Below are 19,580 nucleotides of genomic sequence, written 5' to 3' on the forward strand. Positions count from 1 at the left end.
CACTTTAATAATAGAACTTTATACTTGAATTACGAACAACTTTGTGACAATCTCGATAGATTACCTATTTTTATCGTTTAGGCCGTGTAAAATGAAATTACTTTTTAGGATTCAATAATTCTCTTTTCAATCGTTAGGGGTTAATTATCGCCAACCAATTATCGAAGATAGGACTGGTGTATCCAAGGGAATTGCTAAGTACAGTGATTTTTCACTTGCTTTCTGTACTCGATAAAATTTATTTTTTACAAAAAATTACAATAAAATATTACTTGACACTATTAAAAACTCGTTGAATATCTAAGCAATAGATACGAATTTCCGTGAGACTATTATACCTAAAAAAAAAAAATAAAATTCCTAAAATATTCAAATACACATAATTATATTCTTTAGGTGTAATATTACACCGTATAACGTTTAAACACTAAATCTGTTCTCATATTCATATAAAAAATAGTTCTTTATTATTTACAGCCATCACCGGAAATCTAGTATTTTCTAGAGGTGTTTATTAATAAATAAACTAAGTCATAAAACATTCAACAGTTAAACAAATAATAATTGTGGCGTTGAGTGCACACATTTATCTATCAAAACCAACAAAAGGTATATCTGAATAAAAGGCTTTATCTTTTAAGGAGTTCTTCTTAAATTCGTTAAATTCCTAACCAATTTTTCAACACCTATCACGATTCAGACAAATTTGTTTGCGATATTTTTTTATCATAATGTAACATATTATTCACATATTATGAATAAATCTTATATATGTAAAAATGATTTTTAAGTGTTCTTCATTCAAAATAAAAATTTTCTTTTTTATAACCCATATAAAGTATATATCGAAATAATAAATAACTAAAACAACAGTCTTGTAAAACAATTAATTTATATTCTTAACAGCTCTTAAATGGTACTATGAGAACTTATTTTATTACTCTATTATTTGACACGACATATTTTAACCTTAAACGTTTTTCCTGAGTACCATCGATATTTTTGTGAGATCAATAAACTTAAATGCTATTAGGTCCCTTAAGCGAAACGCGGACTTGGGTGAACGACCCTAGTATTTTGTCGTGAAAAAAATAAAAAACCGTTTAAATCATGTTAATGAGAGAACAACGGTATGATAATATGAATTTAGACCAATGTAATATGGGTGATAGAATATTATTGTAGTCGAGCCATATTACAGAGATGCATTGATTATAATATTTAATGGTAGTAAACGATTGTCTTATAATATAACGTTTTATTTCACACAAACTTTTCTTAGCTTTCGAGATTTGAAAAATCAGAATGGATAATTGGACAAAGGCAATACAAATATTGAAACTATTTAAGTTAGAAAAACAAGCTAATACTTGTAGTCAAATTTTTTAGAGTGTATTTATAATACACTGTATTAGAAATCGATAAGACTGATGGTTAACTATAAAGGTAACGTAAATTAATACAGAAAGAACTCAAGTGTTTACGAACTATGTGCTATTTGTCATTCCGGACCTCTAAACATAACAACGAATAACTTATCAAAGAGAAATTACCATTATATAGAAGAAGTTACTTTTGGTGTTTAATATGAATTATAATAATTTTACTGCGGAAGACTATAGAAAAAAAAAAACTAAACCTTCCTGACCACCTCAGATCGCGTCTCATATCAATTAGTTTTTATGCCTTTAATATAAAAATATATTAAAGTAATAAATATAAATATAATAAAATAACTGAAACTTCCAAAATCTTAGCGTAAAATTAGGTATAGTTTAATTTCAATTAATTTTTACAAATGTTTAAATGATCATTCGATAATAGTTTTATTGAATAATACTTTATTTTAAGTTTAAATATTACAGTTTTACCATAACCATAGTGAAACACAACTCGTATAACTTAGGTTAATTTTATTTATTTTGTTTCACACTTATCGAAATTGTCTTTGTATAAAAACGATCAAACTCTTAGTCTAAAAATCAAACTTGCACTAAGAAAATAGGTCCAAAAGGATGTTTAATCCTTTGAAAACAAAAATTGATTAACTTCAAAGCACTTATTTTTAAAATAAAGTCTTTGCGCCCCTATAGTGATAATGTATCAAAAACTATATTACATGACTTATTGTGTTCTGAAAACTTTTACCAAGTTTGACCACGACTTTTTACATTGTATCGAGATTCTTGTTCAAGAGTCTGCATATTAACTACCAGACGAAAGTATATTTATTCTCTTCGTATTGAGTATACAGTGTGCTCGACCAATAAAGTTCCATGAAGGCGGTTTTGTTTTTTTTGACGTCTGCGAGTAACTAGTGAAAGTAAAAGAAACCAAAACATAACGGACACGCGCTATGTGTGTGCGTATGACGGTCACATATTATAGACAACTATTTCGCAACTATTTTTTAAAGGTAGACAATTGGATATTATAAGATATTTTGCGGGCGAATTATATCAAATACATAAATCGCATGTATTTCTACACTTTAAGAGGGTTTTTTCGAACGAACAGATGTATAGACTTTAGTGATTTTGCGTGGACTAAATCCGTAAACTATGGACAATTCTTTGTATTGACATTTTATTTTAATGTTGTTAAAAGATAATATAAATTTTTTTTTATTCAGAAGAGACAACTGATTTGATTACTACTTGATATTCTAATTAGTTCTTCGACTGTATTTCTGGATAGTGAAAATGAAAACAATAGTTTTGAATTATAAACAATTAAAAACTATTGATTAAAAATATATAATTTAATTTTACTATACTACTTGTGACAACAATTAGATTATTATAAGATTAAATAAAAATTTACTAATCCATGAGAAAATCACTATTATAGTTACATAAAATTCGAAGTTTATTAAAACAAAATTTGCCGATTTATAACTATTAAAAGAAATAGAATATCGAAGAATACAATTAAATTTAAGCTTTATTTTTATAGATATATAAATTCAAGAATATTGCTGCATTTATAATAGTTACACTCAGGTAAACTCGTTCATAAAAATACACACTCCGAGCTACAACGCGGAAGTGTTTAAACATGATTAATAAACTGAATGTTAAATGTTAGAGGTGATTATTAATTTACTCGAAAATGGATTTTTTCGAGAAAGAACATGGAGTGTAGCCATTGATTAACAAAATTAACAAATATATAAATTTAGCAAGTTAATTTAGAAAGTAAGATAATTGAACTGGAGAAATTTTTGGATATAGACATTAATTGCATAACGAATGGCAAGATCAAGGATATTTTTAAAGAAGAATGGCGACAGTGGCTTGGCCTTCGCGTTTAGATACTTAAGGATAACAAGGCTAAATGCCACGTAGACGTTTGAACTAGAAAGAAAAAACAAATAACCTCGTGTAAAACACCACAACGACTTTTGTTGTTGCAAGTAGCTATGGTCGTTTTTATGGATTACTAGTTTTGTAAGACTCATCTTTTAGTATAATTCATATTATACTATACAGAATCTGTTTTTCTAGTAAAATATTGTTATTATTATTATGATTTCATCTATATAAAATAAAGCATAGGTATTATTAGAATAACCTAAAGAAATTTACTACCACTACTGAATTATACCATTAAATATTATTAAGATATTTGCATGTTATTTTAAAAATGTTCAAAATCGTTGGACCATATAAGAGTTGAATTTTACTTAAGCCCAGATTCCGGTAGTAAAATTGTAACGGTTTTGATTTCTGTTTTAACCAGGAAAATAATTAATACTATTACAACGTATATATCACTGTTAAAAACACTTGGCAAATTTAGAAGATTTATTATTGTAAAAATTATGTTTTGGCTATTATTTGGCTCGCTCATTGAATTTATGCATAAGCTGGTTGGAATAAATTACTAGATTTTTTTGTCGGTGCAAAAAATCTAGTGATTTAATTAAGATCATTTAAGCATCAATTTAAAATAAATAGTCAATAGTGTTAAAAAAGTTTTCAATTAAAAAAAGCAATCTAACTACATGTGGCCACAAAAACTAGATAAGATTTCTTGTTTATAGTAGCTGTGTAATTAAGGAGATCAATGTACATATTTTTACCTAACTACGTTGAAATTTTCTATACCTGTTAATGCTTTTTTTCAAGATCAAACATAACTGTTTTATGCATTACAGTAAACAGTTCGATTGTATTTATTCTAAAAATGTTCTAGGCAAGGGTGAAAGAATAATAACTTCATTTATTCAATAATATTTACTTCACAAAGTAGTTTTTCACAAAAATAAACAACAACTGGTGATTTATTGTTAAAATTCAAAGTCTATAACTTGCCTAGGTCCATAGTTTTGAATTATTATTAATTCCAAGAAATAATTCATCTTTAGAAGTTTGTCCAAAATTAAAATAAAGGTAATTATTAATTTTACAATTAGGAATCGAAACCGTTCGATTTGTTTGCGGTTTTGTGTCATTACTATGAAAATAATCTGTTTAGGTTTAGAAACCGTTGGGGTTTTGGGTAGTATGTTTTTTTGGTTTCATTTTCGGTTAGAAAACTCGGAAAATCGGTTATAAACGGTTTCCAGAAAACCGGTTTCTGTTTCTGTTGACAACAAATGAACGTAGTGAGTCAAATAAATTATTAGCTGTAATACGACTAATGGGGGTGGAGATATGCCAACAGGGCCGTCCCGTAGCTAGAAATATAAGCAAGTTAAAAATCTATTTTTAATGATTGAATAAATTTTTTTTTTAAATTGTGCGACCTTGTTTTTTAACAATTACTTTTTGATAGTATCCTCTTATATTATTATCGACTAAAACGATTAAATTTTACCAAATAGAGAAGTGACGGACAGGGCCATGTCTGTCGCTTCGGTGTATATATTCCACTGTAATAGACCTTTAGAAAACAAATTTTTTCATCAAGATATTTCAATCTATCCTAGCAATTAAGACAATTTTTATACGATTTTTTAAACTTTTATGTAATAAATGGTAGGAATTATAAGTAATTTGTTTTATAATAATAAAACTAATCGATTAAAATAATTTAACTACACTTTAATAATTGAGTAATTTATTTGAGTTCTATCGATCCATTATATGAATAATAAAATCATTTCTTTGATTAAAATATTCTACTCCTCACATATTCTATTTAATTTAATTGACTATTAAATTTTGAACAAAAGTATTTTAAATTTAAACGTATATTTTATTAAATAGTGTCTTGTTATGAGTAAACGAGACATATGTACACCATATTTGAAGTACCCACGTTCCGTGAAGTGGAAAGATAACTTATTATTATGCAAACCATTTTCGGTTGGTCTGTCTTTTGGAGAAAGTTGAACTGTTGTAAATTAAAATTTTCATTATTTGACGAATGAAATAATTCAAAGTGTTTAAATCTAATTAATATTGGAAAATCTTTAGATTAATTTTAAAAATTATGATAATTATTGACGTTTTTTATTAAGTAATGTGCCGATGAAACTACTTAGTAAGTGCAGAAGAAAAATCTACTTTAAGGTGAAGTAAGTAGTACCTGACAACTTGCGACTGCCCCTTTTATAGACATTGCCGAACAATTGGGTTTTCTTACCTGTAACAAAATTTATTTAAAATATCAACGCGAAAATACTCTTTTTAGAACATTTGTGTCTACTACGGCAATATTAATAATATAATAAATGTACATTTTGTCTTTGTCTCCGTTCGTTTTATCAAATGCAATTTATACCCGCGTTGTTTGTGTAGCCTATCAAATTAGAAACGAGGCGTATTAAATTGACCAACATTATTCCCTACAAAATACAAATAATATTTTGTTACATTCATTCGCCAAAGTTTTGCTATGTTTTTATTAACGTGTTATGTAATCTTTATTATATTTTTAAATAGCTCGTACTTCCTAGAAAGTATTCGCTAAGCTCTGGTTAACAACCATTATTGTAAACGTATACATTGAGGAGGTACTTCGTACGATATAAACAAAACATCCATTAACTATTTGATAGTCTTAAAATTTTCGTTAAAAATACAAAGTATAAACCGAATAATCCATTAGATTATTAAAAAACAAGCGCAAAAAAGTAAAAAATGTCTTGCTCACAGTGTTTTTAAGGATCGCCCATGTCTTAATATATACTTGCACAGGATTATGTTTTACTACATTAAACTCTTCTCCCCTAGTATATGTGTGAATATATGCAAGACACAAGGGGTAAACGACGAACGCATGTAAAATAAAATATTACGGATTTCACTTAGTTGATATAAAAACGTTGTTATTACAGCTATCAACCCCAATCATATGTATTATACTTTATAAGAGGATGTGTCACGACAGTCTCCAGAGAGGTTCGATTTTTCCATTAACTTCAATCAAGAAATTAATATTGTTGTGATATACATTATGATATAGTGTTTTATTATCCTATTTATTATTCCAAAAGGTCATTTAATAATAAAAACTACAGTTAAACAATAAAAAATCTATTGTCGTTAAAAATATTGACACGTTTATGACAGTTTTCTTTCTCAAAATGTAGTAAAATATAGTTAGATAAGTTTGTTTTAATTTTTAACAGAATAATACATTTAAAATGTATAATTTTTTTCAATTTATCATAAATTTTAAACACAACCTTTACAATAATTTAAACTGAAATTTGGGATCTAATTACAATAACAAAGCAATGATAACACTCGTTTAATATACATTAAAAAACTTTAAACTAAAATGTAATTTATAATGCTGTGTATTAATTAAAGTCGTCTGACTTACAACATACAAAATTTACACTTACTTATTTTTTGCTAATTTTATAAATTTTAAAATTTACTATAAAAGTACAGGATAAATATTTTATTATATGATGTAACATGAAACGTGAAAAGTATGTAAAATAGTATAAAACATATTGTCTAAATTTATAAATAAAACATTTTAATTTTTATTATATAATTCATACTAAACTGGTTTATTTGATTAAAACCAATAACTATGCAAAATTATTATTCAGCATAATAAATTATTAAAATTCAATTATAATAGACATTATCCCAATTACAATAAAAAATAGTTACATTATTAGAAAATGTATTAGTCAAATTATTTTATGATAGATCAATTTGCTTGTATTCACCATACATTGGCATTTCGTTTTATTATTTACTGGTTATAAAAAGATAAGAAAGGTCAGAGAGTTTGATGATATTGATCAAATACCATTCAAAATTAAAAATTAGTTAAAAGCTAAAAAATATTAAAAATATTTTATCCAAAAATCCACAAAAATTTCTAAAAAAATCTCGTATACGTATTTCGAAAACAATGTTAACATAATCAGCGTTGAGCACATACGTAGAATTACGCATACAATATTTTTTATTAATTTTTAATGGCTTTTTGAACTAAATATTATTTACATTTTTTAGTTTTAAACTAATATTTTAAATACATTTTTAATTTTAAAGAATATTGGCCACAAGTGATCAATTCTTATTATATGATTTTAATACCACTTTATTTAAATGTTTGTGTATACACCACTTATTTTACGTTATAACTAAATCATAGCTAATTTATTCTGGATACATCAAAATATTAGAAATTCTTAACAAAAAATAATTTGTATACTATTTTTTTTTTTTTTTATAAACCAAAATTGTATTATATTAACAGTTAACTTGGCATCTAATCCTAGAAAATTTGAATAACAGGTTTTAAATAACCACATTATCATAGAAAAAAATGGAAACTCCCAGGCAATAATATAATTAAAATTAAAATAAATTTTTTTTTAACCAACATTAATTTTAACTAATACTTCTATTTCAAATTAGCTTAATCATTTATTATTACATAGTTCTATATCACTTGCTACACGAAATTCGCAATTAGAATAATTTAATTGTGAGTTCATTGGTCTTTCATTTAACTATAATTAAATGAATACATTCTTAAGGTCAGCTTATAACAGAGAAATCATTAGTCAAGGGTTGAGAGTTATTAAAATGTTATACGTTAACGCTTATCTTATTGTAGTGTAACGTTATGACGAAATTAAAAGATCTGATAATTTTTAAACGTTCTATTTTTGTCTTCTGTGATCTTTCAATAATCGATGAATAAATGTTTATTCGAATTAGATATCAATAATTATTATAATACGGAAAATATAATACATAATATTATGGATATTTTAGAACAAAAAATATGTATGTCATTAATAGAAACAATACGATTTTATAATAAACACTTTTACACAGTGATTCTTTTAACACTAGTCATTCAATTTCAAATGAATTATTTTTATTTGTAAATTTCATTTTTGGCTTTTGTTAGTTATATATTTATCTTCATTTATCTATTACAATGTAATACATAATTACAAAATATTTTTATGTTCATTCCTTATATCTCATAAAGGTGTCAACTTTACTTTTTCAGATAGCAATATATATATAACTAATTAGATTATTTATTATATCATGATGTAATTAAGAAAAGGACTGCTCGATAACTTCTATTGGACCAATATTTCGGAAGTTATTAATATTTTTTATTTAGAGTGGAAAAAAAGTGTGCCTAGAAATGCGAATGATAAAAATAACCCAACCCACACCTCTCCTCCAGTCTACATTTTATGAATATGAAAATATTTATCATTATACTTTTATCGACTCTCTTTCCACCAATATATAAAAATGTTAATAATTTCTGAAATGTTGGACCAATATTTTTAATCGATAAATCATTTTTGTAAATTAATCACTTTATTTTATAAGATAGTTAAATATGTATGTAGCTATTTAAATAAAATAAGTTGATAAACTTAAAAGTCATAAAGGATGAATTGATACTAAACTTTTGATATAAAGGGTGTAGATAATGCAGCAAATAAACTAGTTGCTCATAAGCTTTTGAGTTTTTTGACTGTAAAATCGCGAATGAGAGCTAACTAAATTAATAACACTCCGTTTAATTTCCCCTGGAATATAACATTATGTTCTTTAAATTTAAATTGTTTAGTATGAATCCTACGTTCTTTTTAAAAAGAAATATTTAATTGTATAGAAATTGTATCAAATTTAAAATATGTTATCGTATTTCACTTTTCAATACCATTACTAAATTAAGTAATTTTGCAATTCAATAATACAATATTCAATTATAATGAGCGAAAAATGAGTTAGCCATATAGAGCTAAATTTTTTTTCAACAAAATTTTTTTTTTATATACAATAAAGTTCAATAGAATAATTATTTCAAATTAATTAAATAATGTATAAAACTATTTTAATTCAAAATAAGTAAAAAATACATTCGTTTAGAGCTATTTTAGACTTTTATACCAAATCAATTTTTTTCCTTTAAATTCCATGTCAAAAAAAATTGTATATGAAAATAAAACGTAATATAATTACTTAATATTAGTTAATAAAAATATTTATTATCCAACCAAAAAAAAAAAAAAGTCTAGCCATATAAAATTGTATTATTAAACTAAAATAGTATTCTTAAGTAGTAAAATAAAACAAAAAATAGTATGTTATATTTTTATAATGCATTAAATTTTAAAATGGTCCAAGTTTTGATATTCATAAAAAATTTAGTTAAAATCTATTAGATTAAATTATTTATATCAATATTGGACACTTGCCCAAGTTTATTCTAATCGTGATTAATATCAACACTCCCTCAAAAAGTATATATAACTTAAATATGTCTCAAAAAACAAAAAAAAAACCTAAATATGCAATATAAAATTACAAATTTGTCTATGTCGTAACATAAAATAAATTTATTCATAGTTGGTCTTTTTTAATGGTTACTTAAAACAAATATGCAAATGCTAGTAGTCATTTGCCCTATTCATTAAATATAAACGAATTTTATTATCCCCCATGCTATGTGTACTTTAAACCAATTACAACTATAATACACTGCCAGCAATTTTTATAACTATAAATTATAAACATTGATTGCGATTATTAGTAAAATGAGTTTACACGTGTAATAATTAAACAATGAAATAAATGAATCACATGGTATAATAATTTCATAGATATTTTCAACAGTATTGCCATATAAAATCTAATATATTAAATGTATTAAATGAAACGATTATTGTCTTAATAACTTAATTTTAATCTATATTACAATATTCAAATATGCTTAAATAACAACAGAAAAAGGCCTATGCAGTGAAAAAAATACACAAAAAATATTGTATATCTATGTAGATAACTTCGAGACTCGACAGTGTTTTTCTATCATCAAATATGAGAGGTCAAATAGAGTATAAATAGTTACAAATACACACGATAATCATTTAGGATACCAATAAATATTTTAATTATAAATAATTTTGAATATGGTCTCATACCTGATATGATACACGATTTTGACACGCAGTTTTCATAACCAGATGTGATCCACTGGTTTGAAGTCGATTGTTCTTGTTTCAGATGACGATTTTGTATCATTTCACAGAATAAAATATTACAGTGGTCGATTGAAATTACAGAAATACCGTACGTTGAATCGCATTAACACGAATTTTTTATCGATATAAAATATACATATTTAATAATTTATAAAATTCAAAATCGATATGGTCGTAAACGATCGTGACATTTGTGAAGGAATAGAATAATTTCTAAGAACTGAATATGTTAGCATAAAAAAGAATAATAACTTACTGAACAGTACAAATGACAAGGATAGAACACGGCGTGAATAATTTTTATCTACTTAAGGACAAACATCATAAGACTCAATGAGGATTTCAAATAATGATTCGATGAAAATTGGCAATCAACAAAACGTTCTAAGTAAACTAATAGTATCAAAAAAATAATAATAATAATAATAATTGTCTAAGTCTATTAATTATTGTTATAATAGTATAAAACACTTTACAAAGTTTCAATTAGATACTGATAGCGTCGACGAAATTGATGTAAAATTCTGGAGTGAAACGGAATAGTGTTGGTGATAGCAGAATTATTAAGATTACATTACTGTTGTATTTTAAAAGGAAGGTTCTATTAAATCGACTATTAAGCTTACAACAAAGTTCAACTGACAGCGACTTTATGTGTATACATTTAAAACATGTAAGTGTACGTATCGATTGATACAAGTCATGCAGATAACAACACTGTTACGTTGTACACAGATTACTCAGGTGTATAACGGATTCGGAAAACGCAAAACACATCCATCGTTTAAACATTTACTTCACAAACTATCGAGTTGATACAGAAGTTTGGCCGGTCCTTGTACAGATTTCAACGCAGGGTAAAAGAACCCACGTGTTTTGCCGTTACGTCACGTGCATGTTCAACGTGAATTTCGTACACACGTAGTGAAGGGGTGCACAACGACTCTCCCTTTGTCGAGAGCTTTTTACTTTCTTAAATACACACACAACTATAAAAATTGTACGCGCAGCTTGTAACAATCAAAGGTGCGCGCGTGGAATGGTTGGAAAACAAAACTTAAAAGTTTTGTTTTATAAGTTGTACTCGAAATACATTCAGAATATACGGAATATATGACTCTTACTAATTCTATTAATTTTCAATAGACATACAATGCCTTCCTTCGGACGGGTTTGGATTTAATTGATAATAAGACGAATCATATTGGTTAATCGAGTACTCGTTTTAAATACTTTAATTACTTGATGGCATAATTGCGTACGATTAAATAAGTTCAAAAATTTGATCGTATTGAAAAGTCGGGTAGATAATACAATAAATAGTGCAATTTTGCTTCATATTCATCTGCAGTTGACTAAAGTAATGGTCAACCAAATTTCATGACTATAATAGAAGAAATACTATATTATTTATTGCAAGAAATGTGTAACACACTGCTATATTAGCAACGTCAGTCTAAGAATTCATGGGAATGATCATAACTGTGGTGTGTCATGAACAGACAATCCAACTGCCATACTGCACTTGATAGTTTTGAAGAAGCCAGATTAATATCTTTTTATATAAAACAATAATACTAAAAGTGTATAATTTTTAATCACATAATAAAAGAAAAAACATTTTAGTTAAAAGTACATGCGCACTTTTTTATTATTTATGTTTACTTATAAATAACAAAATAATATTCTATACTTCTTTATTAATTAAATGTTTGTTTTCATTAATGTTATAAATAATGTAGTTTTTTATTAAATAATAAAAATTATTAAATTTTAACATAATAAAATATTACATAAAATTACTTCATTATTCAATTTTACTGAAAATTAAATTATTTTAATTAATTTGTAAATTCATTATTTATGTAAACAGTATACTACAATTAAGGAAAAATAAAAAACTAAATGAGTTTCTTTTGAAGTAAAAATTAAGAAGTACTAATTTTTATAATACATCCTAGTCGACTATTAATTTATACATTTTCTAAACTCATCAAGAAGTAAAAATAAATAAGTAAATAATGATAATTTTAGGTTTTTTTATTCAATTAGAAAATCAATAATTGGTGGTACATCATATAAACATAAATAAAGGCATAGGTAAGTTACCCTATGAAAATTATGAACGTGTTTTGGTTTTGAAATGAAATTATTTTGTTGCGATTTTCGTTCATTTTATATTTAATTTAAATAAATATAAAATTAATTATATAATATGTTTCTATCGAGAACATTTTTCAAAAAAGTGTTTTTAATTTTGAGACTTAAGGTATCATATATACTATTTTTACCACAGCGGTGTAACCATATTGAAGAAGTAACTTAATTTAAACGAATGTAATTTTTCCTCATAAACTCGAGCAAAAAACACAATTTATTTTTTAATTGAATCTCATAGGATTTTAGTTTTTCTGATAATTTTCTCATTGGATTCATAGAAAAATATCTAATCAACAAAGTTTTCGATATTATAAGAGATAGATACCTTATCATTAATTTTGGAAACTATCTATTAAATTTATGGGTTTATTTATTAATTAATTAATTTAATTATTTATTTTTAAATAATTTTTTTTTTAACAGAATAACTTATATTAGACTTATAATTAAAATTTAGAATTATCTAAATGAAGTACTGAATATAAACAAATTCAATCTTTGGGAATAACTTAATTGCGATTTTACTTTGGTCGATAAAATTTGCTAGTCCACAATTGATAATACAGTAACAACAAACATAATACTATGGGATAATCTGAAGTCGATCATGAACGATTTATTTAAATCAAATTATTAAAGAAAATTTTATACCTTAACACAACCTTGAACAATGATAATGTTTTTTAGCATACTTTTTTTTGTTAGATTAAATTCATTGGGGTATACTTTTGCCCTCCAGTATATTGACTATGAAATAATTACCTCCCTGCCACCGGTTGGCACTGTGTATTGTTTTATACATATCAAAATTGACTAAGAATGTTCTTTATTGTTAGTAATTGATAGACAAAATCATAAAAAAATTTTTCTGAATACAATAATAATTAGACTTTTTTGTAGAAGGATATATTTATTTTATACTTGAATTTTATTTTTAAATTGAATGGGACAAACTCAATTATAATAGGTTAGTTGAAAATAGTTGTTTAATTTCTAACAAACTTTACGTTTAACATTTTAGGGGAGTGCTCTATTTTTTTAATTAATTTGATCATTAAAATATAAAATCTAGTGTATATTTACACTAGATTTTTGCTGTCATATTTTATTATGATTGTGTTAATAGTAATTTTTTTTTAATAATAAGTAATAAATTTGAGAAATGATCTTTACAACATCTGATTAAAACAATAAATGTTAAATTGTTTTCATTAAAAATGTTCTTCTGATAAATATAAATATACTGTGAAACTAATTTACAACCGTTTCAACCAAATTATTAAATATATTTTAAAGATTTTGTCGATTTAAGTCGATCACAGTTCCATTACTTTTTTTCGGGTTTATATACCAAGGTAGAGTAATTGGTTCAATAAACAAATAATTTACATAAATAAATCACTTTTACACGACTTATGTACATCGTTAACTATTTTTACGTATAATCGATAGTATTTTAAATAATAAACGATTGAAGGGGTCAAGGAATATTTTACCAAATACTACATTTAAACGAAATTTCAAGTATAACTATATTAGCAACAAATTATTATAATTTCTAAGAATTAGACTTTCGGAAATGTAAATTACCAAAAATAAATTTTTTTTCTATTAATACTATTATAATTGGAAAACTCTTAAGCCTAACGAATTTCTTTGAATTAATAAATCAATTTAAAATTAGAACATATCTAACTTTCAATCTATTTAAACTAATAATCCATTAATGTTGTTAAAGTATAGATCTCATACTTAATTGTTTGAAAAATTAGCAAGAAAATCATTGGTGTCAATTCATTTAAAATTAATAAGACTAAATAAAATTAATTTTCTTAAGCTCTTCGATGTTATTAGTTAATAAAAAGTAACTCACCCATTTCTGTAGAATCTTCAATACGAGAAATTTTGCAGCTTGGCTCATCCATACATTTATCACTAATATTTCCTAAGATAACAAAAATTACAACTTCTTAATAAGTTTTTTAAAAGTCATTTTAGATAAATTCTTGGATATATTAAATTCATTTAAGTATTTATCACAATATTTATATTGTAATTATACGTTTTATAAAAGAAATACCAATTTATGTTTTATATTTTAATTTTTAATCTAATAGGGAATTTTCATTATGCATACATCAAATGAATAAAATTAAACCTAATTACATGAGAACTTCGAAAATTTGTAATTTTATGGGTATTATTCAGCTCACTGCAGTCCACAAAATGATATCGTGTTAAGTACACGCTATCTTCTCTCAAGGACTATTACAACGCCCATATTTACCAATATTAACGCGTTTTAAAAGCTATTTTATTTATCGAACACCTACAGTATGTTATGTGTTATGAATTTTGAACTATTTTCAATATTCCTTTACTATTATTCATGATTGAGCATATATTCCTTCTAAAACCGGTTCAAAATTTATAGTAAAAATTGAAATATTAATTTTTTTAATTGAAAGATATTCCATCGGTATTTGCCTAAAGAATACTTAGATATTCAATAATAAAAATTTAGTTAAAGTATGCTTATACAGTTAAATATGATTTTAAACATAAATGAATTCTACAACCTTGATCATTTTTGCATATTAAACACATAATTTTGGAGTCGAAATAAAATATAGCCAACAGTAAAATGTAAAATGACCGCTAAATATTAATTTCAATCATAACTCTAGAATGAATATACATTATAATATAATATTATGTATACTATGAGACATTGTATACACACACAATATTAAGGCTAAATTTAAACTAAAATTTTGTTTTTAAATTGTATGTGAAATAATTTTTATGTTAAAATTATTCAAAGGAATTTTCGAAGTGTAAAATTTTATTAAACTTAATTTTTCAGTGTCCTTTATTAAATAACTTTTTACGCAGTATTTCTTGAATAATATTTATTTTTCTCTATAAAAAAGTATAAAACCCGTTTCATCACCACATGAATCAACACCTATATAAGTTAAACACTTAACACTTGAATTCATTAGAAAATAAAATAGAAGAGTGGTATGAATAAAAAGGACGAAAAATCTTTGATTACTTATTGATAATAAGTGGTTTGAAAAAAAAAACACGCAGAAGTAATGGAATAATCCGTTTTGATCCTAAGTATATGCCGTACCGGTTACCTACTTGGAATTTACATAAACCACCAGCAATCATAGTGATGTAGTATTTCTTCATTAAACACCAATGTGTAAATATCCTTGAATTAGCTTCATTATTACAGCGTTCAGATACTATGTAATCGTATGCCATCAACAAAAATGACGGGTGTTTTAAAATAATAATGCTATTTTGCATTAAAATTAATAATATGAAATAAAAGTCCACATTAATTTTAAGGCAATTAAACATAGACAAAGTTTGGCGGTGTAACACTGATTTTATTTTTTTTAATAAATTATTTTTAATAAGATCTTATTGTATTTTTTTTTTTTAATTTGTATTGATTAAAAGTAATACTTATATGTGTAGTTTATATGTATTATGAAATATTTTTAATTATTACATGATACAACAATTCTTTACTTAGTATAATAATATAATGTTGTAATGTAAATAATGTTCATTATTTTATCCAAATTTTTTGCCTGGTTTTTAAGTCAAAGATATTAAAAAAATTGTCTCTCTATTTCTTTCTCACATTTTTCACTTATATAAATTAGTGATTTTATTGTCATTTTATTTAATAGATAATATATTCAATAATAGTGATTATTTTTAATTAATTAAATTATTGTTATTAATTGCTATTAATTGTGATTTTGAGATCAGAAAAAGTTACATGGTCAAGCGAAACGGAATCGAAATCCAGTAACTAAGTACAGAGTCAAAACCCGTGGCCTATTGAGGTATATAAGTTTTTTTGTCTGAATAATAATGTTTAAGGAATTTGACATTGTCTTAAAAATGTTCTAACTCTACTTTATAACTATATCCCCTTAGATTTAAAAAGGGTATAAATGAAAACCAAAAGTCGTATGACCGCAGTCAACTTAACCTATACATGTTAGGGTAGTATTTTAGAGTCTTTAAACCTTAAGGGAGGATTACACATAATTCTGGAATGACATATTGTATACACTTTCACTGTGCAGACGTGTTTCAGGGGCACGTCGAATGAAGCCAGACAATTGCTCGCATTTGACTTAGGGTCACTGAACAATTTGTCAACTACTGAGAAAAGCGATATTCTACCGGGTGTGCCATATTACATTATTATATCTCAATACAGTTATACAAATATCCCATTGAGAAGCCTAACGCACTTGTATTGCGGTTGCTGTATCATATATCATGCTTCATATTAGAATTTATATTCTTTCTTCTTAGGTTTAAAAAATTACTATTTTCTATTATATCTAAAATGAAACATTTATTTCAATATCGGCTGTCTGTACAGTCTCATTATAAATAATCTTATTTAGTTAATACGTGTATAATTTTATTGGATTTTAAAATAATGTTTATTCATTGAATAATTATATTATGATAGACAAATATTTAAAATTCAGACATAGATACGAAAGTACTTAAGTTGAAGTATAAGTTGAAATATTTTTTGATAAAAGGTTATATATTTATATACTTGACATGACAAAAAGTGTGTTATAATCAATACATAAGTGTGTGACTCTAGCACAAGGCATATTTTAAGGGATTTCGACTGTGAAGCACTAATAGAAGTTTATTTAAAATATGAGCTCGCATTAACTCTCTTAGAAACAAGCTAATACCAAGATTATAACTGGGGTATGGTGGTATAAAATAAAAATAGAATTTCTTTCCACGCAAATTCATCAAGATAGCTTTATAAAAATAATGTTATTTTGAAAATTATCGGAAGAGGTGATTCTGGACCCAGTGAATACCTTTGAATATATGTCTACCTATAAACTAATGAAATTTCATGGCTTTAAACTGTGTAAAGAGGCTAATAAAAGTTTTTTTTGTGAAATTCTCTTTCCCAAGAAAAATCCTTAATTCTTCACTGTGCACTATTGGTGAGAATTTAATTTAATCAGTATTGAAATCGGCAGAATAATAGGTAAATTGTTATTTGTGACCTATATCCTAAGTGTTTTATAATTTTTTTACTCAAAATTTCATTATATTGAAATGAATGTCAAAAAAACATTGATGAAAAACTATTTTACAAAACATAAATCTGAAAAATATCTTTCTTATGATACTTATGTTCAAATAAGTAACACAAGAGGACTTCTCAGAGGCTTAAGTCAGTTTTATTTTACCAGTAAACGAGTCACGACTATTAATTATAGAGGACAGTGATTTTTTACTGAGTGTCATTTATGGCACCTATTTTATACATTAAAATAAGCTATGTTCTAGCGTGTAGTGATATACATGTACACACGATTTTTATTTAAAAGAAGTGAATTTAGATTTTTCTAACATTTTCTTTTAAAGAAATAAAATTATAAGTTTATTAATCAACTCTATTATTTCTAATTTATTAATTTTTTTTTTTGATTGATTAATACTTTACGATTAAGAAAGTAATATATATGCACTGGCATAATTACTGAGGTGGTGGGTGATACCTACATATTATCATATCTGATAATACAAAAAAAATTTGTTTAATAAATATCATAAGATATATTAACATATTCATAATTTGATAAGCTGATAACCTTAAAACAATCTGCGCATATGTTAGTATAATCAACCTCAATAATGAAAAGCAACACTTAATACCGTAAAAATTTCTATCTTTGTTTTAATCTTTTTGAATACTAACAAAACAAATGTTGATGGAACTGGTGTAAAATATTCCATCGTTGATTCATTTTCAAATTTAAATTACATTAAATTTATCCTGAATAGAAATACAATTATGTGAAATTATATAATTAAAAGTATCTTGTATTTAATTCAAACTCTAAAACAGAAAATTGTAATAATTGATAGACTAAGTAAATAAGGATGAGGTTTCTTTCCTACGATTTTTATATAAAATTTAAATAAAAAATCTTTCAACATAGATCTATTTTTTTAAAAAGAATTATTTCTTCAAGACTTTAATATTTATTATCATTAAAATTATAATATTTTTACAACACCACAAGAATAAATGTTAAATATTGAACAAAAATTCTCAATTTTGCAAAAAGATAAATATTTTTTAAAAAGTTTAATAACAAAAAATCTAAACAAATTTTTACATACTTCTTTATATAATTTAGATCTAACTGTTACATTTGAGTCGTTTTATTGTATAAGAATGTACATCCATAATATTTAACAATTGAAATAGAATTTTTTGAAACTGGAAGATTTAATTGTACGATGAAAAATAAATTGGAAAAATCTAATTTTTACGAACGATTTGTTTTGTGACTTAAGATTTAATTAACTAAATAATCATTGACTTATTTTAATTAGACAACAACAAAATTAAAAAGAAGAATTTATTCTACAAATATTCAAGAAAATCTATTAAATTTTTAATTATTAAGGGAAATATAAAATTCTATTATTGATCAACAATGCCATTAAAAAAAATGTCATCATTAATGCGTTATTTTTCATAAGAAAACTTTAGACCATCATCGTTATTCGTAAATTACTGATAAAATATGTATATCATCTACTAGGTTAATATAATTAAATTTTACCTTAGGTTAATTTTAAGATATAAATGCTATTTCTAACCTCTGGTAACAATGCAACAGATATGTTTATTGTACCAAACGTAATAATGTGAGCATACTTTAAACATTGTCATTTTTTGATAAAATTAATTTTACGTGACGATATAATTCTTAAATTTCCATTGTCGTCATTAATCATATAAAAGTTTTGTAACATCAATAATTTTGAAAGAATTCAATATAAAATACTGAGTGTTCTCAATAGTGAAACGTTAAGAATTAATTGAGGTGTTGATCGCCACAGTGGTCTATTTAGGTGTCTCAGCCTATTATGGGAA

General features: G+C 24.9%; 1 protein-coding gene across 6 annotated transcripts in view; it reads right to left on the reverse strand.

The window, feature by feature from the left end:
• Nucleotides 1-19,580, reverse strand: part of LOC126903481 (hepatic leukemia factor-like) — a 37,751-nt gene that overhangs the window by 13,274 nt on the left and 4,897 nt on the right. For 2 of the 6 annotated variants that reach the window (XM_050681638.1, XM_050681640.1), the window contains exons 2-3: nucleotides 14,478-14,549; nucleotides 5,536-5,592 (exon numbers count right to left, since the gene is read on the reverse strand). In XM_050681638.1, coding sequence (XP_050537595.1) covers nucleotides 5,536-5,592; nucleotides 14,478-14,549 — 129 coding nt within the window. Of the gene's footprint in view, nucleotides 1-5,535; nucleotides 5,593-10,384; nucleotides 10,570-14,477; nucleotides 14,550-14,770; nucleotides 14,790-19,580 lie in introns of those variants that run through there. The other 4 variants (XM_050681646.1, XM_050681643.1, XM_050681641.1 and 1 more) reach the window with 4 other exon arrangements.

Source organism: Daktulosphaira vitifoliae, unplaced genomic scaffold, assembly GCF_025091365.1.
Source record: "Daktulosphaira vitifoliae isolate Bord-2020 unplaced genomic scaffold, ASM2509136v1 Scaffold_4, whole genome shotgun sequence".
Lineage (NCBI taxonomy): Eukaryota > Metazoa > Arthropoda > Insecta > Hemiptera > Phylloxeridae > Daktulosphaira > Daktulosphaira vitifoliae.